Source organism: Excalfactoria chinensis, chromosome 1 (genome assembly GCF_039878825.1).
Source record: "Excalfactoria chinensis isolate bCotChi1 chromosome 1, bCotChi1.hap2, whole genome shotgun sequence".
Taxonomy (NCBI): domain Eukaryota; kingdom Metazoa; phylum Chordata; class Aves; order Galliformes; family Phasianidae; genus Excalfactoria; species Excalfactoria chinensis.
This window is the reverse complement of record NC_092825.1, coordinates 155,388,242-155,412,347: the sequence shown is the minus strand read 5'-3', so window position 1 is coordinate 155,412,347 and position 24,106 is coordinate 155,388,242. Positions and strand designations below refer to the sequence as shown.

At 38.6% G+C, this 24,106-nt stretch overlaps 1 protein-coding gene across 1 annotated transcript in view; it reads left to right on the top strand.

The window, feature by feature from the left end:
- The window catches only part of VWA8 (von Willebrand factor A domain containing 8), a 162,925-nt gene that overhangs the window by 29,245 nt on the left and 109,574 nt on the right, over positions 1-24,106 (top strand). Inside the window, exons 9-14 of the mRNA XM_072358299.1 lie at positions 3,676-3,780; positions 8,048-8,179; positions 8,818-8,952; positions 9,033-9,110; positions 18,513-18,673; positions 19,236-19,349. Coding sequence (XP_072214400.1) covers positions 3,676-3,780; positions 8,048-8,179; positions 8,818-8,952; positions 9,033-9,110; positions 18,513-18,673; positions 19,236-19,349 — 725 coding nt within the window. The remainder of the gene's footprint in view (positions 1-3,675; positions 3,781-8,047; positions 8,180-8,817; positions 8,953-9,032; positions 9,111-18,512; positions 18,674-19,235; positions 19,350-24,106) is intronic.

The following is a 24,106-nucleotide window of genomic DNA, read 5'->3' as shown; positions in this document are numbered from 1 at the left end:
TAAAGAAATAACTAAAAAAAAAAACTGAGGATGAACAATACTTCAACCAAGCATAGAATCATAGAATCATATCACCAAGGTTGGAAAAGACCTAAAAGATCATCCAGTCGAACCGTTCACCTATTACCAATAGCTCCCACTAAACCATGCCCCTCAACACAACATCCAGTCTTTCCTTGAACATCCCCAGGGCTGGTGACTCCCCCACCTCCCTGGGCAGTCCATTCCAGTGCCTGACCACCCTTTCTGAGAAGTAATGCCTCTTAATGTCCTGCCTGAATCTCCCCTGCCATAGCTTGAAACCATTCCCTCTGCTCTTATCACTAATGACACGAGAGAAGAGGCCGACCCCCAGCTCACTACAACCTCCCTTCAGGAAGTTATAGAGAGCAATGAGGTCTCCCCCGAGCCTCCTCTTCTCCAGGCTGAACATTCCCAGCTCCTTCAGCCTCTCCTCATATGGCCTGTGCTCCAGACCCCTCACCAGCTTTGTTGCCCTCCTCTGAACACGTTCCAGAGCCTCAATGTCTTTCTTGCAGTGAGGGGCCCAAAACTGGACACAGTACTCGAGGTGCGGCCTCACCAGTGCCGAGTACAGGGGAACAAGTACCTCTCTGCTCCTGCTGGCAACACTGTTTCTGATGCAAGCCAGGATGCATGATATGGAAGGGCAAAGAATGTCACAATACAGTATTTTTTAAATGGTTGAATGTATTTGTGTGTTTTCCAAATAATGTTCCTGTTCTACTTGTGTGACTTCAGATACAGCATATATGATGACAGTGAGGTTGTCATGGAGCAATTTGTATTCATCAGTAGAGAGAAATAAGCATTTTTGTGTGTTACACTTTTTCTGCTTTAATGCTGTAGTTGTAAAGCAGATTGGCTGCATTACAAAGGCACTTACTACTCTCCTTTAACAACAAAAAGTTCAAATTGCACCTGTGTCAGAGACTGCTAATGAGATGAGTCCCATATTAGGTCTTTGGGATGGATGGCGAGTTTAGAATAAACTTAGATAGGAGAGTTATCAGGAGATGCAGGCTGAGAATGTTTGAAGGTACAATAGTTTCCGACAACTACAATCCATAGTGGAGAAGTCTACTAGAATAATACTGTATTGTACCTTCCATTCTATCATCTTACCAGTGGTATTGCTCAGTGGCAGATAATGCCTGTTTTATTAGGTTGTACATATTAAAAGGTGTGAGTTATTTTTGTCACTGTAGTGTTCAGTCCCCTTACCTGTAAGGTAGCAAATCATTGTGCCTGGTACTTACAGATGTAACTTTGGTCTGAATTAGTGGTATTGCGTCAGATAGTATGAAGTGATTAAGGTTCAGGTTTAGAGAACTGAAAGAGCATATAAAGGGCTTTGGAAAGAAATACACGATGGATTTAAAAATAAATTACAACTTCTTATTCTTTGAGCCCTATGATGAAAAATTATTTTTAAATGGACACCAGATAGCTTTCAGAGGGATGGAAAGAAATGAGTTGTAAGCCGTTATCTAAACTATGGAATGAAGGAAGTGTTTTATTTTACATTAGAGAATGTGAAAATGTTACCATTGTATGACAGTGTCTTTTTTGGATAGACCAGAACTGTTTCTTTTAGAATTAGTTTTAATCACTCCGTTTCCTAAGCCAACTGTTCTCACTGATTCTAGCTAGAGTGTTTCTCCTTCACACACTGGGTCATCATCCTCTACTTTATTTAACCATAAGTTGATAGAGAATCATAGGATCCTTAGAGTTAAAAAGGACCTTTAAAGGTCATCTTGTCCAGCTCCCCTGCAATGAACAGGGACAGCTACAGCTAGATCAGGTTGCCCAGGTTCTGATCCAGCCTTGCCATGAAAGTCTCCAGGAATAGAGCATCTGCTCCATCTCTGGGTAACCTCTTCCTGTGCCTCAATGCAGAAGGCCTTTTTTTTTTATATATCCAACCTAGATCTACCCTCTTTAAGCTTGAAGCCACTTCCCCTTGTTTTGTCACCAAAGGCCCTTCTACAGAGTCTGTCCCCTTCTTTCCTGGAGCTCCCCTTTAGATATTTAAAGCCTGCTATCAGGTCACCTTGCAGCCTTCTCTTCTCCAGGCTGAGCAGCCTCAGCTCTCCCAGTCTGTCCTTGTAGGAAAGGTGTTCCATCCCTTGGATCTTTTTGTGGACCTCCTCTGTACATTTTCCATGTCTCCCCTGTACTGAGGACTCCACATCTGAATGCAGTTCTCCAGGTGAGGTCTTACCAGCGCAGAGCAGGAGGGCAGAATCACCTCTTCTGCACTTCTTTTGATGCAGCCTGAAATGTGGTTGGCTTTCTGGGCCGCAAGGGCACACTGCTGGCTCATGTTCAGCTTCCCATCCACCAGTACACCCAAACCATATAGCAGTGTATAGCGATTGTATCATAAAGACTGTCTCCCTGTCTTCTGAATAGATTAATGTAGTTCCAAAAATGCACTTCTTAGTTTGAAAACTCCTTTCTCCAAATTTTTTTTGTAGGATGCTGTTCTGAAGAGGCTAATTTTAGATATGCCACTGTAATTGTTATTAATTTGAGATAATGTGGGCAAATTATATGTTACATCTTTATTTATAGACAGAGGGCTTTTAAAATGCAATAACGGGCTTTGTGATCCTTTGGGCAGCATATTTACTACAGTGCTCTTAAATTGTTTATTTTTACTGATGCTTTTTTAATATGGAACATTATAAATAGTACTACTGATTATAAGTACGAATTGAATTATGCATTTCATAAAATATGCATCTCCTGATCTCATTTCTGAGCAACTCTTGTCTTTAGTTGGATGTCTGTGTAATCCAAGTCTGTAACTGAAAACCGATTTATTTTGTTTAAATTATATTAGAGCACATAAAAAAGAAGTAGTAGTAGTCTACTAATTGTTGTTTCGCTAATATTACTCAGGATCAATCCTTAAAACGTGCATGTAAAGCAATTGAGCTTTACTTTAGGATTTTTTGGAACACTTTTTTTCTGCCACGGAGAAAGTTGTGTGTATGTTTCTTAGCTGTTCTAAAAAGTACTCCCTATTTCTTTCTCTATTGCTGTGACACAATAACTGGAATCATGGCTAGTTCAGATAACATCTGACAGAATAATTATTACTTACAGTTAGCATGGAGGTATAAAACATCATTTACAGTTTGTTTGGAAAGTGCAAACGCATTTCAAAGCAAAACAAATTTTGTTCAACTGTTCCAAATTTTCTAGAAATGTGTTAAATGGAACCTGTACACTATAATAGAATTAGAAGTAAATATTAGAAATTGCTATGAAATAGTAGGCCATTATTGTACAAGTTCTTGTCATACTGTGAAATGCAGTTACCATCGGTGGGATTTGTCTCATCTAACCTCAAGTGATGTTAAGATTCTGAGCCGGTCCCTGTAGCTTCCATTTATGCACAGGAGAAAAAGTGCATGTTTTTGGTATAATTTATAACCTCTTTGAGATATTTTTATTGTAATAAATTGGACATTCAGAAGGCCTGTTTTGACATCTGACCAACTGCCGGATGAGGTGGGCATTTGTTTATTGCCATTAATTTTTTTATTTTAAGTATAGCACTAATTTGGATTTAACACCTGGTGAAGAATGAGCCAAATGAGCCAATCTTTTTCTTTCATTTGTATTTTTAATTTGAATTAGGATTCATTTCCTATGATGTCAGTCCAGCATGTTATCGATCGGCTTTACCCCTATAATGTTTTCCTTGGAAAGGAAGGCAGGACCGCAGTCAAAGATGCGTTAAAAGTAAGTATTGCATGTTGTAATTCTGGGGAGCAATGGGTGTTGACTAATGCTACAACATTATTTCAGTTATTAAAAAGAATAAAGAAATGGTAAGTAAATAGAAATGGTTACATTATTGCTGGTACTAAAACAGTATTTCAAAGGCACTTTAAAAGCTCATAGATTCCTTTAGAGTGAAAAGAGAAACCTCAGTTTTCTATAGAATGTTTATACCTTAGTTCAAGAGTGCATAAAACCCATTACTATAGAAAGGCTTGTATGAGAACAGCTTATTCTGTGGCTAACGTAGTAAAATACTTAAAAATACCTTTGGCACATGACCTTTTAGAAGAGATACTAAAATAAAACCAGATCATGTGGCACAAGATGCATTTGATAAAGTATATCTAAAGTTTTCTGGCTGTTCTGTTGTTAGGTTTGTGTTTAATAACAGCTTATCAAGCTTGTAATTGTACTGGGTTATTCTATTCATCCTTTTAAACCTTAGCACAATATTAGCTTTCTTTCATCTTTGAAGGTGTTGTAGGAGATATTGCAGATTAACATTTGCAGCCTAAACCATCTTACCCAGCTCTTTCAGTCCTGAAATTGAAAGTCATTTGTTCCTGCCTATTTAGGAATACTCAACATAGCAGCTAGTGAATGGTCTTGAACCATGTCTATGTGTCAGGGAAATTACTGTTGTCTGTCCCTGCTGCCACTTCCCAAATACTGTCTTTTGTATAGGAGCTTAGTCCCGAACTTTCCTAATTTAGCTAGGCTGATCAGCTTGTTTTCATGAGTTTTTGCTTTTGAAAGATGTCCTGCTAGTGTTCGCAGGCCTTCAAAACTGCCTCCTGTGGGATCCTGTCTTTTACCTCTCTGAATGATCCACTCTGGTCCCATGAAGTGCGAGATCTGTTCTCTGTTATTTGGTTTAATTGCTCCTCCCCAGAATTTTGACCTCCATTATTTCATGGTTGATGCAACCAAGGCTGCTGTCTGTTGCCGCATCCCCAACTGATTGTTCCTTGTTTGTGAACAGCAGAGCCATCTGTGCATCACTCCAGCACAGCACCTGTGTTAAGAGTTTATTCCAGACAACCTTCCAAAAAAAGTAGCTTGATTGTGTCATGCTATTTCCCTTCCAGCACACATCAGGGTGATTGAAATTGCCTGTATGGATCAACATGGAAACACAAGTCTCTGGCTATTAACAGAGTAGAAACAGTCACTTCTGTTCTTAATGCGCTTTTATTGTTATCTTTTTTGTCATTTGTTTTTGCTATCAGTTATACATAGTATAAATCTTTACACTCTGTACCATTAATTTCCCTCATTTTCCATTTCTTTTAATACATTTTCTGCTATGTGTGCCTTTCCTTGTATAAAGGAATATTGATTTCAACTAGGAAAGATTGAGAGTTGAAAAAAGGTATACCTGACATATATTTGGAGTTGATTAATTAATTTGTGAGGATCAGATCACCATTTAACATTGTCTGATGTTTAAAGAAAACAGAAACAAATTTCATGTCATAAATGTAAAGTTTCATGATAAGAGTTGGAGACAGACATGGGCAAGTAGTGCTCTACCTCTTAGTGTATCTTACTTTCATGAGCTGTTTCAGTCAGCTGTTAGAGCTGAAAAATGAGGTAGATAGCAGGCTAAACAGCTTGTTTCGGCAGCGGTTAGAACATGCATATATTTCTAGAGGACATCGCATCTACTGGATACTGTCTTCCCAAGCATAATCCTCAGCTTGGGTAAATATTTTCTATATATGTCTTCTTGCTCAATAGGACTCAACAATGTCTTAGGTATCCATCTTAAGTCTTGCTCTTGATAGTCAGTTAAATGAGCTACTGACTTACACCATCCTTCCAAATAAAACTGTTACTCTGTTAGGCTTAGATGCGTAAAGATGTTTTGAAGTGCAGATCTCATTTTGAGTGGATCTAGTGAATCTAACCTGTCTTACTTTTATCTCTATCTGTCTGAGAACTTTTGTGTTGGGGATAAATGCGGCTCCTTGTGTTAACCTAGCCATCATTGAGTAAAGTGTTCCTTGGTTGTACACCTAATCATTGTTGATGCTTTATTAGAGAGCTGGTTATTGTACGGGGCATAGGTACAAGGGATGAAGTTTGCAGTATTAATTACATAATTAGCTTGCAACAGGCAGAACAAAAGTACCAATAAAAACTTGAGAATGATCTACCTTTGTATACCTATTTGTGAATTTGCTTCATTTGGGAAACGGTCATTTTCTGTTCTGAATCTTAATGATTTTATCTGTAAGAGGTCTTGCAAAGCAAGGGAAGGCTTGGTTTGAATTCTGGCCTTTATTCTGTATGGATTCTATATGGATTAAGTATTTGCATGATAAATTATTTTTGATTGGCAGATGAACATTTGAAATACGCTTGTAAAAAATTATTTAACTTAAACGTTTCCTTTAGACAATTTAGGTGTTGACAAATGATTGCTTTCAAGGAAAATAGTCCCCGGTGAAACATTTCCCGACAATTACCTTAAATATGTATGATGTCTTCCACAGTAATGAAGTTTTCTTTCCTCTGTACTGTTGATAGGCATTTATAAAACTGGACATTGATACTCAGTTGCGTTTGTGGCTCTCAAGAGAGTGCAGCTAATTTCTTCATTGTTACATAAACTTTCAGTACGTTGTTTCAGATTCATTGCAGATTTGGGCTTTGATTTTTAAGTTTTCACACACCATTTGCATGCTTGTGGGGTTTTTTTAACGGTATTGGAAACATCCACTGTTTCTATTTGTTGTTTACTTATTTTTTTGGGAATATTTACATGTCCTCTTTAATGTTGCCTGACCTCTTCCTCTGACCTTCTCCTCTATTTCCCTGCTTCTCAGTAGGAAGTCTCTTTGAACCACAGAAGCACTCTCTTACAGAGTAGTCTAATATTTCAGAAAATTGGATTCATCTTTCTTGTTTAGACTGAATTCTGCTTACTTCTGAGATCTTTCTTTTGCAAACTGTAGTCTAAGGCAGACTTTGCTTCTCTTTCATCCCTCTCCCACAAAGTCATGTATAAACTTTTTTTTTTTTTTTTTTTTTTTTTTTTTCCCACTAATGAATGCTTCTTGTAGAAGTTTAATCCTCTTATTCCTTGTAAAATTATCTTTCCCTTCTGTACAGAGAATCAGAGACTCTTAGAATGGCCTGGGTTGAAAAGGTCAACAAAGATCATCTAGTTTGACCCCCCCTGCTGTATGCAGGGTTGCCAACCACCAGACCAGGCTGCCCTGAGCCACATCCAACCTGGCCTTGAATGCCTCCAGGGATGGGGCATCCACAGCCTCCTTGGGCAACCTGTTCCAGTGCATCATCACCCTCTGTGTGAAAAACTTCCTCCTAATATCTAACCTAAACCTCTCCTTTCCCAGTTTAAAACCATTCCCCTTTGTCCTGTCATTATCCACCCTCATAAACAGCCATTCCCCCTCCTGTTTATACTCTCGTTTCAAGTACTGGAAGGCCACAATAAGGTCTCACCAGAGCCTTCTTTTCTCCAAGCTAAACAAGCTCAATTCCCTCAACCTTTCACTCCTTTTTCTCTTGATAACTCAGCTTTCAACTCTGATGAATAAAAAATTACTGTGGCTTAAGCCCCTTTGATAATGACTTCTCTTTCTATGACAAAACAGTCATTTTCATGCTATCTGTATAAATTAGAATATAATGCTCAAAAGTGGATTGGGTAGACAGAAGTCGTTTACTTTTTGATACATCCATAATGTGCTGAAGGCTTGATAGGTAGAAGTCTTCCTCAGTTTTCATTGTGTGGTAGGACTGTGGAGCTACGTAAACATAATGTTTGATGGTTATTTTTACTCAGATATTTAAATCTGCAGTTGTTTATAATATCCTGCGAAGATAGGTGGTCTATTATTACACTGCTAAAGGCAATCATCCATTTATTTTGTTATTTCAGTCTGTCCGAGTAAGTACGTGCCAAGTAAGAATATGCCATTTTAAATCGCATTTGTCATTACAGTTGGAATAAATAAATAGTAGGTCTTTTTGGTTTGGGTTTAAATGAGTGTATAAAATACATAGGCCATCGAGAATGCGAACATAGGTGTGTAAAGTGAAGTTTAAATAAAGGAAAAGAGATTAAGACTTGACAAGTAATTAATCTTGGATACGCTTCTGGTCCTGTTATCAGAACAAACAGTTCTAAAAAAGAAATAATTAAAGAAATCTGTATTTAATAAATAATTCCCCCAACCCTCTAATTTTACAGCGTTTTGAGCTCCAAGACTCAAACAAACAATTGCGCCCCAGACGGATTACAAAGGTAGAAAGTGCACCAGGAAACAAACCCTTCAAGGCTGATGTAACTGTACAGATTGGTGAAAGTGAAGTGACATTCCAGGTAATTAGTATTCATAAAACTAGATGTAGTTATGGTTAAGTTACTTTCGTGGAATCAAGAATTTGATGTTTGTTTTTGATCCTGAAACACATTTGTGTTGAATATTTGATTTTTTTGTTATTTTTTTCAAAAAGCACATAGATACGGGATTATTGGACTATGATATATTGATTTCTGCATGAGCAGTCTCAAGTTCTTTAAGTTCTTTCCATATCCCAATGCCGTAATTGAATTTGTTCCAATTTCTTATTTTTTTTCATTAAGAATGGGAGAAGAAAGTGTGGAGGAAGCTGTCTGTTAAAAAGTCATAGAATCATAGAATATCTTGGATTGGAAGGGACCCTAAGGATCATCAAGTTCCAACCCCCCAGCCACAGGCAGGGACACCAGCTTGTAGATCTGATACTAGACCAGGTTGCCCAGGGCTCCATCCAACTTGGTCTTGAATTCCTCCAGGGACAGATTATACAGTGTTAATTTTGTTCAGTTTAAGATTTGGGTTTGATAATTACAGGCATCCACAAAATATTATAGTATTATTTGGAGAAGTGTAACCCAGTCCATACAAAGCCTAGGGCTATCACAGTATATCTTATTAAGCATTTTGTTTTGTTTTCTTTTGTCTTGTTTCCTTTTAGGTTCCAGCTGGGACTGGGCTATTAAAACAGCATTCTCAATCAGATAAATTCATAAGAACTTCCAGTCACGATCAGCTGTTGGCAGAAATGATGCAATCTCATATGGTTAAAGATATGTGTTTGATTGGAGGAAAAGTAAGAATTTAAATTTCTCTTTTCCCTCCTTCCCCATGTTCCTTACAGTGTAATCTAGTTAATATTTTTTAACTTTTTAGGGCTGTGGAAAAACAGTTATTGCTAAGGAGTTTGCTGATATACTAGGATACAGCATAGAACCTATCATGCTATATCAGGTAAGTAAACAATCTGCTGATGATTGTGCTTTAAATGTGATCCAAAATACAACACACAGGCAGGTTCTCTGTGTAAGGCAGTCTTTATATACAGCTGCAGCTTCTGTAATCAGGAATAATAATCACCAATATATGTTTTAAAATAAAGGATAGTAAAAATAGCTTTATTGTAATTATAGAGTGCTTTTTAACTTTCTGTTATACTCATCTAAAATCTTGTCCTACTGTAATCGGGTTATCTAGATTTATCCGTGATAGAGGCTGCTGCCCCTAGAAGGGGAGAAATGAGCAAAAACAACGGCAGCAATCTAAGGAAAGAAATTATTTTACTAAATACGAGACACAATATGATACAATATAACTACAACTACTATATCAAACAAGGCAGAGAAAAAGAAAGAGAGAAAAAGAGTCCCGGAGAACCGGGGGCCTACTGCAATCTCTAGGCGACAGGCTGGAACGTTGCTGATAGAGCGAGACGGCAGGGATGGAGCGCTCCAAAGCGATAGACAGGGCAAAAAGAGGAACGTTCCAGCCTGGGAGCGAGATTATATGTGTGTCCTCCTCCTCTGGTGATTCATCTCTGGCCGCGTTGTCCCCTGGGATATGTAGTTTCCTCCAAGGGCTGAGTACTCGGGATGCTGCCATTCCACAGATCTGGAGCATGAACCTTCCACACTTCCGCATACCCTCTGTTACACTTCCACATACCCTCTATTACACTTCCACATACCCTCTGTTACACTTCCACATACCCTTTGTTACACTTCCACATACCCTCTGTTACACTTCCACATACCCTCTGTTACACTTCCACATACCCTCTGTTACACTTCCACATACCCTCTGTTACACTTCCACATACCCTCTGTTACACTTTCTTATACCACCAAAACAGTTCATACTGCACATGATGTCATGATGTAGAATATTGACAGCACAAAACCATGACACCTACTGCAGACCTGAATAGAAGGGGTAGTATGCAGCAATACAGATAGTTCGGTGTTATTACTTATAAGTTATCCCTTTACTTTCATTTTATTGGATTCATTGAGAATGTAGAAGATAGATAACTTAAATAAGCAAAATATAAGGAGAAGCATTCACTGCCTCTTTCTGTTAGCAACAGAGAATTGGCAAGTTGTTCTGTGATTTGACACAACTGAGTATCATAAAGAAAATGATGTCTTTCATAACTTCTCAGACTTTTTCTCTCCTGCCTTTTGGTCTGAGTGGTGACTGCTTGTAATCTGTGCAATTTTGAAGACCTTTTCTCTTTCCTTTTCTTCTTTTGTTTGTTCCTATGCTGTTTGATTAAGTTCTGTATTCAAGAAGTTGGATCCTAGAAATATAGAATGAGGATGGTATTCATATGTGATAAGTGCATATTACATTCAATTGCTATTAATGATGCTCTCTTTTTTTTTTTTTAGGTGTTATCACTCTTAGCCTAACTATTGCTAATTTATTTAAGTTTTGGCTGGGATCTTAGTATAGATATGAAAATGAAACCGGGGAGACCTGTATGGTTTTTTGTGAGGCTCGTAGGCAGCTGACTTAGCTGTCTGTGAATGACATTTAGGGATAAAATGAAAGGAAGAACTAGAGAAGTCGTAAGGGCTTCCATGGGTTTTGCAGGTGGTGTCAAGGAGCTGTAGGTATCAACAAGGCTGTGCGTGTAGAGAGCTAGTGGAAAAAATCTACCGTAGTTTAAAGTAGCAGTGGTTCCAGGCAGGTTAGATGTACGGAAAAATTAAATTAAGGAGATGTCAGTTGTCTCAGAGTGTGATAAATGTGGAGCAGTGGCCCTGCTATCTGTTTAGGTTTTTTTCTGTTGATTTCATCCTGACAGTGCTTCAACTCACAGCACTACAGATTGTTTGTTTTTTAAGCCCTGAGGTCTGTCCTGCTTAACAGTGATCTCCTGTAGGCAGTGTTCACTTGGCACTTGTGTGGAGAATATTGTCAGTCTTAGATCTTGATGAACTATGACCTCATGCCATAGTCCGGAAAATAATGAGGTTTAAAAAATAGAATGACTGAATTTGCTTATTACATGTAAGGTTTTCTCCATAACCTTTAGGAATGAAAACTCTCTCAAATAAAATATGAAGCTAAGGGTGTTCCGTGACCTTGTAAGCCAAAGCATACCAAGTATCACCAATTTTGCAGTCATAAATGATGATCAGCAATGTTGTGATGGAACAATAGCATTGGATTTAACACAGTATATTCTTTAACACAGTATATTTTTTAACACAGTATATTCTTCCCCTTCCTTTGCTTGTTTAAATCTTTCCCAGGCAGCATGGAGACCTTCAAAGGAAGGAAAAGTTAGTGGCAGCTGATTTGGATGCATGTGGGGAGAGAATAGATGCAGAAAAAAATGGGTGGTATCACTGAAGGGTTGAAACAGACAAAAGAAAAGGAAAAAACTATTTATGATGATGAAAGAAGAAGTCCATTTCATGTTTTTCTGCATTGACACCAACCTCTTCATACATGATCCCATTGTTCTGCTCTTCCTTCCCCCGGTATGCCTTTAGCTAACAGAGGTGCAGACTCTAAAAGTTTATCTGCATAAATGGAGTCAGACTCCATTGAACAGAGTTCAATGAACTCTTTTCCTGTGTTTTAACCTGGCTGGTTGTGATCAGGTTTGGTTTTCAAACTCACATGGCCCCATCAATGCAATATGATGATACTGGTGATATACCTGGCTTTTCCAGAAGTATTTCTTACCCTGTATACCGTCATATAGTAAGACAGGTGCATAGGTTCTGGGATGGTATGATGTCATACTTCTCTCTGCACTTGTCCATATAAACATGTCTTTAAATCATCCCGACAAAATGACATTTATGCCTTGACAAATGCACATAAAGACAGACACACTCACACTTTTGTTGTATGAGGTACAGTGGTCCTTGTGATCATTGATCCTTGTGGATCTCTTCCAACTCAGGATAGCCTATTTTGTATTTTTACTCACGAGCAAAATCAGGCAATTATTTGATCCTGCAAGCTTAAAAACATAAGTACTGTTTTTCAGTAGCCTAACTTTAATTAGTATGTCTTCACTGAATAGGAGCAAACGACTTCCTTTTTGGAGATGCATTGAATTGAGGAGCTGATGAAGAAATCAGTTACTCACTGGACATTGTTCTTTCATAAGGATCTGTGATTACTGCCGAAAGAAAATCTAGGCTAAGGGTTTGAAGTATTTCACATTAGAGTAAACCTTTCCTTTGGTTCCACCAGGATTTGATCAAGCTAAAAGGGCAGAGGGTTTTTGTAGAGCGGCATTTATGATACTAGGAAATGTTGTTAAAGCAAAAAAAAAGTAACTATGAGCTCATTGTTCAGAATAAATTTGTTCATGGGCATGTCTACCTAACATCCAAGTATATCTATATGTATACATTTGTGGTGCTGTTGTGAGAACTTCTTTGGCAACCAAATAACCTACATATCACTGAGTTTGTGGGCACCAAATGGGTTTCACCTTTCTCTAAGGTCGGGAAGGGTCCTTGGGGAAAAGCTAGCAGAGGTCACTGGGAAGGGCTTTAAACTAGGCCTGAAGGGGGACAGGTGACAGTGAGCCTTCCCATGATAAGGTGTGGGATGGCATGGCTGTATTAGAAGGACAGGGTGCTAGCAGGGATCTTGAAAGACCTGCTTCCTTGAGAGGTGCTGGCAACATTGCAGCATGTACAAAATCTTGTGATGATAAGGCAGTGACTGCCGGAAGAGATCATGGAACAGATCCTCATGAAGACTATGCTAAGGCACATGGAAAACAGGGAGGTGATAGGGGAGAATTAGCATAGCTTCACCAAGGGAAAATCCTGCTGACCAACCTTATGACCTTTTATGATGGTGTCAGTGCATCAGTGGACAAGAGAAGAACCACTGATGTCATCTATCTGGCCTTCAGTAAGGACATGACACCCCACTACATCCTTCACTCCAAACTGTAAGGGTATGGATTTGATGAGTGGACTGTTCAATGGACAAACAACTGGCTGCAGAATTGAACCTGGAGAGTGGTGGTCAGTGGCTCAGTGTCTGGATGGAGATCAGTGATGAGTAGTGTCCTGCAGGAGTTGGTGCTGGGACTGATACTCTTTATTATGTTCATCAATTACATTGAGAGTGAGGTTGAGTATATCCTCAGCAAGTTTGCTGATAACACCAAGCTGTGTGATGCAGTCAATACACCAGAGTTATGGGATGCCATCCAGAGAGACCTAGACAGGCTTGAGCAGTGGGCCCAGGTGAACCTCAGAAGGATAACAAATCCAAGTGCAAGGTCTTGCACCTGGGTTGAGGCAGCATCCACTACCAGTACAAGATGGGGGATGACAGGATTGAGTGCAGCCCTGCCAGAAAAAGACCTGGGAATGCTGGTGGATGGGAAACTGGACATGAGTCAGCAATGCGCTCTCACAGCCCAGAAACTGTATCCTGGGCTGCATCAAAAACAGAGTGGCCAGCAGGGAGGTGATCCTGCACCTCTGCTCTGCACTGGTGAGGCCTCATGTGGAATACTGTGTCCAGATGTGGAGTCCTCAGTACAGGAGAGACATGGATCCAAAAGGGAGCCACAGAAAGAAGGGGACAGAATCTTTTGTAGGATCTATAGTGACAGAAATTGTTTCAAGCATAAAGAGGGTAGATTTAGGTTATATATAAGGAAAAGATCTTTACAGTGAGGGTGGTGTGACACTGCGACAGGTTGTGCGTGTCTCTGTTCGTTGCAAAGTAGTTGGAGTAGATGACCTTTAAAGGTTCCTTCCAACTCTAAGGGTTCTCTGATTCTGTATTTCACATGTAAAATGTCTCAGAACATCTTAAAAGCCCTTGCAGGAAGCAAGACATAAAAAATGATTGAATGCAGCTGAGCTATGCATCTTTTGATATATTTTAAGAATTCATTTGGTTTTTTTACACATCAGAAGCTTTGCACAGCAAAGTGATAACATAGTTTAATGGCTGGAAAAATGTTAAATATTAATTCATGCAGTAATTGGGCAGTGGAAGCTCTGAGAAGTTTGATAATGTATATTTAATAGATTTCTCTATTTTTCTGCAAAAAGTATCTTTTTATTTTCTGGGAGAGAGATCATGTTGTCCTAAATCCATTTCTAAAACGAAAGAGGTTCGTGTAGTTCATGTTATTTTTTCCAATCATTTCTACAGGCACACAGAAATTAGATGGAGCACTTCTCTTTGGTCTGAGGAAACAGCAGTATTTTTGTTCAGGCCCTGTGAAGAATTGTGTTCTTGGATGTTTACATATAATGTTTACTTTTATTTTAAATATTTGCTTCATCCTTCTTTCTATCTGAAGTTGATATAAGGGCTTGAATAGTGTGAAGTCCTTAGCTCCCTATATTGTTTTCACAGAAATAAACTCTAGGAGCTTTTATGTTGTGAGCTGAAAATCAAACATATCCAAATCAAAGGTTCCCAGACTTTTTAAGCGTATAGATAATTTCTTGTGGTTTCTTGTTTCACGGAACGATTGTGGTTTACTTTGTGATCTCCGACATTATTCATATTTCTGACTATATTCAGTTCTAAGCAGGCAGATTCTTGATATTGGAAACTTAGATCCTGATTAGGAAAGGATTTGTTTTTCAGTTTTCTTTGTGCATTTAAAGAGCAGCAAATGAGGATCACAGTGTCCTAGGAATGGGAAAGACCCTCTGAAGATCATGTAGTCCAGTCTCATATCTAAAGCAGCTTCCCTGGAGTAAGTCCAGATGGGTTTTAAATATCTCCAGAGAAGGAGACATGACCGTCTCTCTGGGCAGCCTGTTCCAGTGCTGTCATCTCAAAGCAGAGATGTTCTTTTTCATGCTGAGAGGGGACTTCCTGGGTTCCAGTTTGTGCCCATTGCCTCTCATCCTGTGGCTGGGTACTACCAAAAGGAGCCTGGTTCCATCCTTTTGACACTCACCCTTCAGATATTTATAAGAGTTGCAGTAGAATTTGGCATTGGCTTTAGTAAATTTCTATGTCTGCAACAAGTGGCAAGGTGATTTAAATCATTTTAGGTGATACAATATATATGAATTCCTTTCCGTGCCCTGTGGAGCGTGGATTAAGTTCGTACTTAATATTGTTGTGTCTACTTCTTCATGTTGATATTGTATCTGAAACATTTGCGTGCATTCTAACACAATGTTAATTTTGCTCCTGGTAGGGAAAAGAACCAAAATCAATATGTAGCATCTCTTGTGGGAAAGCTTCTGCAGGGGAAACAGAACGTGCACGTATTTGTCCAATTTAGGATAAAAAATAGAACACATCAGAAGGAAGTAATCAGCTTTAGCAATAAAATAAAAAGATGTAACCATTAGGCATGGTAAGAACTAACTGAAAGAGCCTGGCCCCATATAGCTGACAACCTCCCTTTAGATATTTACACATCTTGATAAGATCCTCTCTCAGTCTTCTCTTCTGCAGGAAGCAGCAGCCAGCTGGTTTTTGTGTACCGTAGCTAGGGAACTTTTGCTTTTGATTGTTCAAAATAAAACATTTCACTTCTATTTTTATCTTTCCCTGTAAATTTTCAGGTGAAAAAAAAGCAATATTCAAAGTGACGTTACAACAAATTTCCTGCAACTCGTTCCTCCTTCTCCTCATGCACAGCAAAAACAATCTTTTAAGCACATCACTACCGTTTGTGTACCGTGTTGTTTTTTGTTTCTAGGATTTCTTTTCTTATTTATTCATTTTTTGCATGACCTCATACTTCTTCTTTCTAAACTCCTTCCAGTTCTTTGAGAACTATTAACAAAATGCAGGTCCAAATTGGCATGAATGCAGGAAGCATAGATTTTTCACCTTGTACTTGCCAAGAACATGATTCGTGTAGAAAACCATAAAAATGGCTGATTTGGAGACTCTTATTGCTGTGGCTGCTAAGGGGAGGAAACAAGTATAGGGACTAATTCATACCTTTCAGTTGTCCCCTCTCCAAAAGGAGGAATTTTTAGTGACAAGAGTATTGTCATGATGGAACAGTCTGCCCAGGGGGGTTGTGGATTCTCCTTCTCTGGAGATATTCAAGAGCCGCCTGTATGCCTACCTGTGCAGCCTGCTGTAGGGGGCCTGTTTTGCATGGGGGGTTGGACTCAATGATCTCTTGAGGTCCCTTCCAGCCCCTACAATTCTTTGATTCTGTGCTCATGCATCTCATGACATTATAATTTTAATATTATTATTATTAATATTATTAATATTATTATTAGAAAATGATTTAGAGTAAAGAAATAGAAGCAATAAATCACTAAGCAGGAACTTTGCCATAACAAACCTCTTACTGAATTTGGGTAGGTGTTAATAAATGATGCTTCGTTTGAATGCGTCACTAAATGAACACAATTCAGTCGTTTAAATTATGTTATGAAGTTCATTTTTGAAGCGAAGTATATATATTTTTTTCTCATGAAAACAAAAGCATATTTCTCAAATTGCTGGAACTACAGCTGTATAACATCATATACAACCTGCTGGGCTCCTGATTAATTCCTGTTCTATATTGTTTCACTCCTTGAGGTGTGAAGTGTGTTAGGTGAATGCATTTGCTAACTATGCAGTGCACAATTCTGATGCAAGTCCTGAAAATACTTGCCTTTTTTTATGACCTTGCTTACAAATTGTTCTAGGCTGATTCTTTTATAGACTACTAGGAATGAGCAAACTGCATTAAAAAGCAGGAGGACGACAATAAAAATAATGGCACAGTTGTTGTACATCTGAATGTGAGGTTTGGGTTATAAAATGGGGAAGCACTGAACGAACCGGACTTTGTCCTGTTATTTTAAGGCTTTTAAGGAAATTTGGAAAGAGGAAATGATTCAGGCCATATGACATAATGCGTTCTATTTTTATTCTTGAAAGTTCAAAAGGCTTATAGCTGTGAAGAGGACATATGCAAAAGCTGCAGCTACAATAGGAAATATTTTTCTTGTCTGATTTTAGGTTAAGTTCTGTTCGCAGCACAGCCTAAAGAAGGAACTTTCTTCTTTCAAGTCACAAAATAGCCATTATGTCTTTGTTGCCCCAGTGTGCATCTGTTGTAATGGAACAAAATACGTATTCTGGAGGCTGTGCTACATTTTGCCTTTGGTTGTGTTTTATTCTCTGTGTAGTACTTTGTGATACTCTGTGTACTTTTGATGTAACCAACAACAACCAGACTTTTGGTTTAGCTTCTGAGAGGTTATACTGGCAAGTGTGGTACTTGCACAGGCTGTGTGACACAGTGCCTATCCATGTGGGTGTTATTTATAGGTTGCTCCAAAAGCGATGCCTCCTCTTTATTTTTGTGGAAGCTACAATAGATACAAAGAGTAGAATAACACTATTTGATAGAGCAAACTCTCAACTACAAAACTCTGTTTTTCAAAGTAGTCCCCACTGTTAGCAGAAATGCATCACCCACTGCCTCACTGTGCTGACATATGCTGTTCAGTCTCTATAAAAGTTCAACAAGCATCAGTGAATGTCAGTGGGTGCCATTTTTTTCACGTGAAGGAATTCAGTGATACACCTTTCTTTCATATGTACTTCCATGTCAGATGCCACTTTGTCAGACCGTCTCTCAGCTGCTATCTGTCACACAGCAACATAATCTAACAGAAATTGGGTGGGAAGGTTCAGTTTCTACTGTTGTACCACCAACATCAGCCTCTGATATCATGTGGCAACATAATAAAATAGAGGCATTACTTTCAGAGCAGTCCTGATAGTACTCTTTCATAGAATCATAGAATTACTCATGTTGGAAAAGACCTCAAAGATCATCAATTCCAACCACAGCCTTACCATAGTACCCTAACTTTAACAACTCTCTCTGCTAAATCATATCTCTGAGCACCACATCCAAACGACTCTTAAACACATGCAGAGACGGAGACTCAACTACCTCCCTAGGGAGCCTCTTCCAGTGTTAACTATCCTGTCTGTAAAGAAGTGTTTCCTAACATCCAACCTAAACTTATCTTGGCTCAACTTGAGGCCATTTCCCCTCGTCCTGTCACCTGCCACCAGTGAGAAGAGACTTGCCCTGTTCTCACTGTAAGCACCTTTCAGATACTGGAAGACAGAAATAAGGTCTTCCCTCAGCCTCCTTTACCCCAGACTAAACAGCCCCAGCTCCCTCAGCCTCTCCTCATAGGGTTGATTTTCCAAGCCCTTCACAAGCCTTGTTGCCCTTCTCTGGACCTGCTCCAAGTACTTTCAAAAAATAATTGAAAAATTTCTGCTAATCTTCTTTGAGTGTAGTCCCAGGAAAAACAGAATGGAGTTTTCTACAGAGAAAGCAGATATTTGTAGATGGATAAAATGCAGCATAACTATATTCTGATGAATTGGCACTTACAGGACATGACGGCTAGAGACCTGCTGCAGCAGAGGTATACTCTTCCTAATGGGGACACTGCATGGAGACCATCACCACTTGTTACTGCAGCCCTGGAAGGAAAACTTGTTATTCTTGACGGCATTCATCGAATTAACCCTGGCACTCTAGCTGTATTGCAAAGGTTGGGATATGAGCACAGATGTGTTGCATGCGTGTGATCTGTTTGCTGAGCACATATGTACTGATAAATTAAGGTTTTTCTGGTGAATATGACTTTGTAAATTCAACAGTACCGTAAAGATTAAGCTGGGTGTTTACATACTTGAAAGCAGAAGCAATTCTTTCAAGTTCTTTGGAAGTCTTTAATAGCACAGGAAATTTCAGTTCTTTGTAAAGACAATGTGTAAGCATGAACTGAGGAATGAACGAGATTTTACAGTAAATTTATGAAATCTGTACTTTAGTAATATTTGAACAATGATCTGCAAATGCAAGATGCCGGAAAATAGTTTCAATATTTCTCATTATTTTCTATTGAAAGTAAGTAGGTTGGCTAAGTGTCTTTATGCTGAAACTATTTACTTAGGCAAATTGCATAACCTTCACACCTGGAGCACTATAACTTTTTCCAATGGACTGTGCTGACTGAGATACCTTTTTAAAACAAAAGCATTAGTTGAAATAAGTGCTGCAAAAAGAAATCAGAGGCTGAATAAAGCTTGTTTATTTTCACTTTCAATCAGGCTAATACATGACAGAGAACTGACTCTCTATGATGGCACCAGATTACTAAGGGCGGATAGATATCAGAACTTAAAAGAGGAACTGAAGATCCCTGATGAGAAACTACAGGAAAGGTAAAGTGTTCTCTTTGACTGCAGAATGCAAACACTGTTTCATTCTGTAAAGCATTTAATGTCCTTTTTTTATGAAGATATCATGCAAATTCTGGTAGGGACGCATTTGCAATGTGCCACCTCTCCATATGTACCACTCACTCCCCTTTCTTTCAAGGGTCTTGCTAAATATGTTTTTTTGTTTGTTTGTTTTCCTTTAACCTCCTTCATAGTCAGTACTTTCAAAAAGTTGTTTATCTGGTTTTGTTCATTCTGTGTTGTTGTTGTTTTCTGGTTCCCTTTTTTATCTAAAATACTACACCAATATTTTTGTTGTTATTGTTTAAAAGATTTCATTTTAAGCCTTTTGTAGCATTTACTTATTTGAAAATAAGGTGTAGTCTAAGACTGCTTGCTGCTAATTATCTACAGGCTGTTGAGTCTATACAGCCAGCTAGATGGGCATTTCCTGCATTTATATTGTCTGAGTAAAGAACAAAGAAATGTTTATAAGGATTTTAGAAGTATTTTAAGCTCAGAATTTGAGAAGAGACTTCACATTGAATTTTGTACTTCAGTATAAAGTCTAGTTAATCACGTTGTGCCGTTTGTGCCTGCTTTAGAAGCACCAAAAGTCTTTTTTTGGGTGTTCCTTAGAAGAGTGTCCCTTTTGCCTTCAGATTGCAATGCATTGCTTTCATCTAGCTGACCTTTATTTTGCAATAGAATGCTTATTGTGAATTTTAAGCACTGAATGTTCTATTTGATTGGTAATAGCTTTTACCCTAAATGAAAGGTGTCTCTCGCAACAATCCTGACCAGTATTTGATCTTATAAAAGGTAAACAAACAAAAAAAATCCTGTCCCATTACATGGGTTCTCTCATATCTGGATGCTTAGTGCTCATCTAGCACCATCTTGGATACAGCTGAAACTCCTTGCCTCTTAATTAGCAAGGGACCTTTCTGCTGAGACATCGGCCTTCTGGATGAAATGTTCAATCTAGCCCTATTTCAACTTTATGCTGCATTGGCTCGGTCAGAGGAAGTTAAGGTAAAGAAGTGCAAAAACCTGCCAGCTTCTTTGGTTTTGATATGGTCTTCTCCAGTGTCAGTGGACCACTCATCTGTTCGTAGGGTGCTGTTTTGGTCAGCCCTTAAGGAGCTTGAGATGTTCCAGGATCTCATCTTGAACTTTTTGGTTTACCTTTCACTGACTCCCAGCTATTATGTCACTAGTTGTTCTTTGATTCCAGTACTGCATTCCCTACTTCTCTTCTTCCTTTTCAACAGCAGTGACCTGTCACTGTAATCTCCGGTACCTTACAGTATTGCAGAATGGCTATGCAGAACTAGCTGTTCTTTCCAGGCAGCTTCTCATCTAATGTTATTTTACTGCTGACAGCTGGTTTAATCACAATGTAGGTGCAAGCCATCCGTCATTCACCTGCGTAGACTGTTTTGTGAAGGGAGCACATAGTACACTGTACCTTGAGTTTTATTTTGACAGATCATCTAGGACAGTTCTTGCTTCTAAATCATGTCTGGGAGATACTTTTCATTTTGATGAGAAATAGTGTGTATTTTGCTGTGCGTCAGTGGCCTCGTAGTGTCAGCTGATTCTGATGCAAAAGCCAGGCCAGGAGCTTTATTTATCCTGATTTTCTGAACTTAACTAAGGTAATTTCGGTGTAGTTGCTCTTTGAAATACACATTGTCATTCTTATTTCTACAGGGACTTAATCTGGGGTGTTTGCTGAGTGACATGTGAAGGCTACAGTTACTTTTCCAAAACAAAAGTTCCCTGTGGAAAGCAGTGTCAAGTTTTATTTAAAACAGGATTATTTTATTTTCCTTTGTATTTATTTTTTCTCCTAAATCTCACTCATTCAGTCCGAGGCTTCAGTTCTCATTTGCTTACAGTTAATTAAATTAAATTTTTGCTTTGTTCTTAGCTTTTTAATTATCTACCCAATCTCACATATTAATGTAGTTCTTGTGGGAAATCTTGGAAGAGAAAAACACATATTGAGAGGCATATCAGTGATACAGTGGGAAGCACATGACAGTTTTAAGTCTCTAAACAGTCAAATGGGGCCTGAATGAAGTATCTGAAAGAAGAAGAAAGAACAAGATAAAAGAATATTTCAGAAGGACCAGAATTTGAAGGGAAGAAACCAAATGCTTCATTAGGAAATTATTAGACTGAGAGAGGGCAAGACCATCTTCAGAATGTGAAGAGCATGGGATGGAGACTAGAAGGGGGCTGTGGTGAAGAACTGATAGCTTACTCCTGTCTTTAGGAAAAAAAGAGTCATTGGGGTACATACTCTCTTTACTGTTCATGAGTGTTCTTGATTGTGGTGACTACACATAATATGGCTTCAAGTTTCTGCTGTAGTACTTCTAGTCATTCATTAAATATAAAAACACCCTAAATGTCGCTCTCTATTGCCTCAATTTAAAACTCACTAATGAGGTGGACAGGTGCTGTTGTAAGGTACATATAAAATGTATAGAATCATATAGTAGAATTGTAGAATGGCTTGGGTTGGAAGAAACCTAAAGATCATCCTGCCACAGACAGGATTGCCAACCAGTAAATCAGGCACTAGATCATGATACTCAGGGCCTCATCCAACCTGATCTTGAATAGCCCCAGTGATGGAGCATTCACAACTTCCCTAAGCAGTTTGTGCCAGTGTCTCAGCATGCTCTCAGTAAAAAATTTACCCAAGACATCCAATCTAAATCTCTCCTCTTTTAATTTAAAACCATTCCCCCTTGCCTTACCACAATCTACCCGTGTAAAAAGTTGATTTCCCTCTTGTTTATAAGCTCCATTTAAGTACTAGAGGGCTGCAATGAGGTCTCCCTGGAGCCTTCTCTACTCCAGACAGAAAAATCTCCTTTTCTTCAGCCTGTCTTCAAAGGAATGTTGCTCCAGTCCTTTGTTCATCTTCATGGCATTCTCTGGGCCCCAGGTCCACAACTTTCTAGATCTGTGTGCCCTAGACCTGGATGTAGATCTCCAAATGGAGCACGTCTTTTGTAATGTAAAAGGGCAAGTGATCGTGCTTTTTGGTAGACGACTAGGATTCAGATTCTCATCTGAATTCTGTTAACAAAATACTATTTCATGATAAATCAAAGGAGTACTGCTCTTAACCAATGAGCTGAAACTTCTCCATGCATTCTTTAGTCTGTGTTTGTAAGAGGATTTGAAACACCTGAAGATTATTCTGGGGAAAAAATGAGGTATTAATGAAGAATTTCTTGTAGATCCCTTTGTCTGCACAGCAAGATGCTTTTTATGTTTCTATATGAAAATGCTTGATTATATTATTAATAATACAGTCATTTTCCACAGTTTTAGCACCTTTCATTTTTAATGTTTCAACACTTGTAAAACGTGTGTAATTCGTATGGGTAGTAAAATAGAAAGGAAAAACAGAAGGGAGAAAACTGTACGATCCAATGCTTGAAGTTAAATCATGTGGTTCTTTTTTATTTTAGAAAAAGGATGGTTTTTCTTCTCACATTGTGGCCTAAGGAGATTACATGCGTCTGTATATAGAATGTGAACAGTATTAAACTAAAGAATGTGAAAATGCATTGACCATGGCAGGGTTGTTAGTAATGTCTAAGGGGAAAATATTTCTTGGTGCTCAAATTGTTTGGAAGTTTTGGTGATTTGAATGCTATTTTTTGTTAAGTTACTTTGTTTGTTTGTTTGCAACTTTGCTTTAAAGAAAGACTACTGCCATAAGAGCTAATAAAATCTATTGCTGTTTTAAATTATGTCAATTACTGACAGCAAGTTATATGTTTATTTCATTACATTGCTGTATCTGTGATGTCTGCTAGCATTTTCCTGAGAAAGGCTTTGGACTGGTGAGTGCAATAGGTCTAGCTATTACTTGTCCTCATTAGATTGTGGGATGCTCCTTGGCCTATTGAATAACTAGCAGTAGGTATGGATGACTTTTTCTGTAGTCTTTTCTTGTGCCACTGTTGCTGTGCAGAGAAGGGAGCCAACAGTCCCAGTGAGATGATATTTGGTCACTTGGGGAAGCAAGGTATTTTTGTTTATAACTTGGGGAGGTGAATGAAAAAAGCTGCCCCTGAGGAAGTGTCTGATGGTCCTTAAACTTCTTCTACATAGAGGGAAATTATAACTGATGATGATTGGAAGATTCATATTCCTGAACAGGCTCAGAGATAAGAGAAATTGTCTTCAACCACCATACATATCCAAGAATTTTGCATAGGTTTTGTTATGCAGTCATCTATTACTGCACTGAGCTGGTTGCTGTAAAGGCAGCTTATGGTTTTTACAAGCAGTGAAGTGCTGGTTTGTATTAACAGTCATTCTTCTAACCTGCTGGGGTGGATATACCCCACAGTGTACATACCTACATGATAAGTGTCTGGTATGGTGAGAAGAAAGGTATCCACTAGAAGGTAATCTATGTATGTAATAGGATTGTTCAGAAGCTAGAAGTTACTCATGCATGCATAGGTTTGATGCCTTGCAGACTGTGGATGATTTCCCCCATGATTAGGTTGAAAGACAACAAATAGATGAGACAAATACAAAATGTGGCAGAAAATGCATTTTGCAAACAGTGAAATTTTTTCTAGCTATTACTTCTTATTTGCTCTTTTCTTTTTTCAGCTTGGTGGATTTCCAGATAAAGAAATTTACTAAATTGAGAATATTGTGAAATTCAGTAAGAACAGCAAGGAAAGAAAAAATAGGTCATTTGTGGTCCTAAT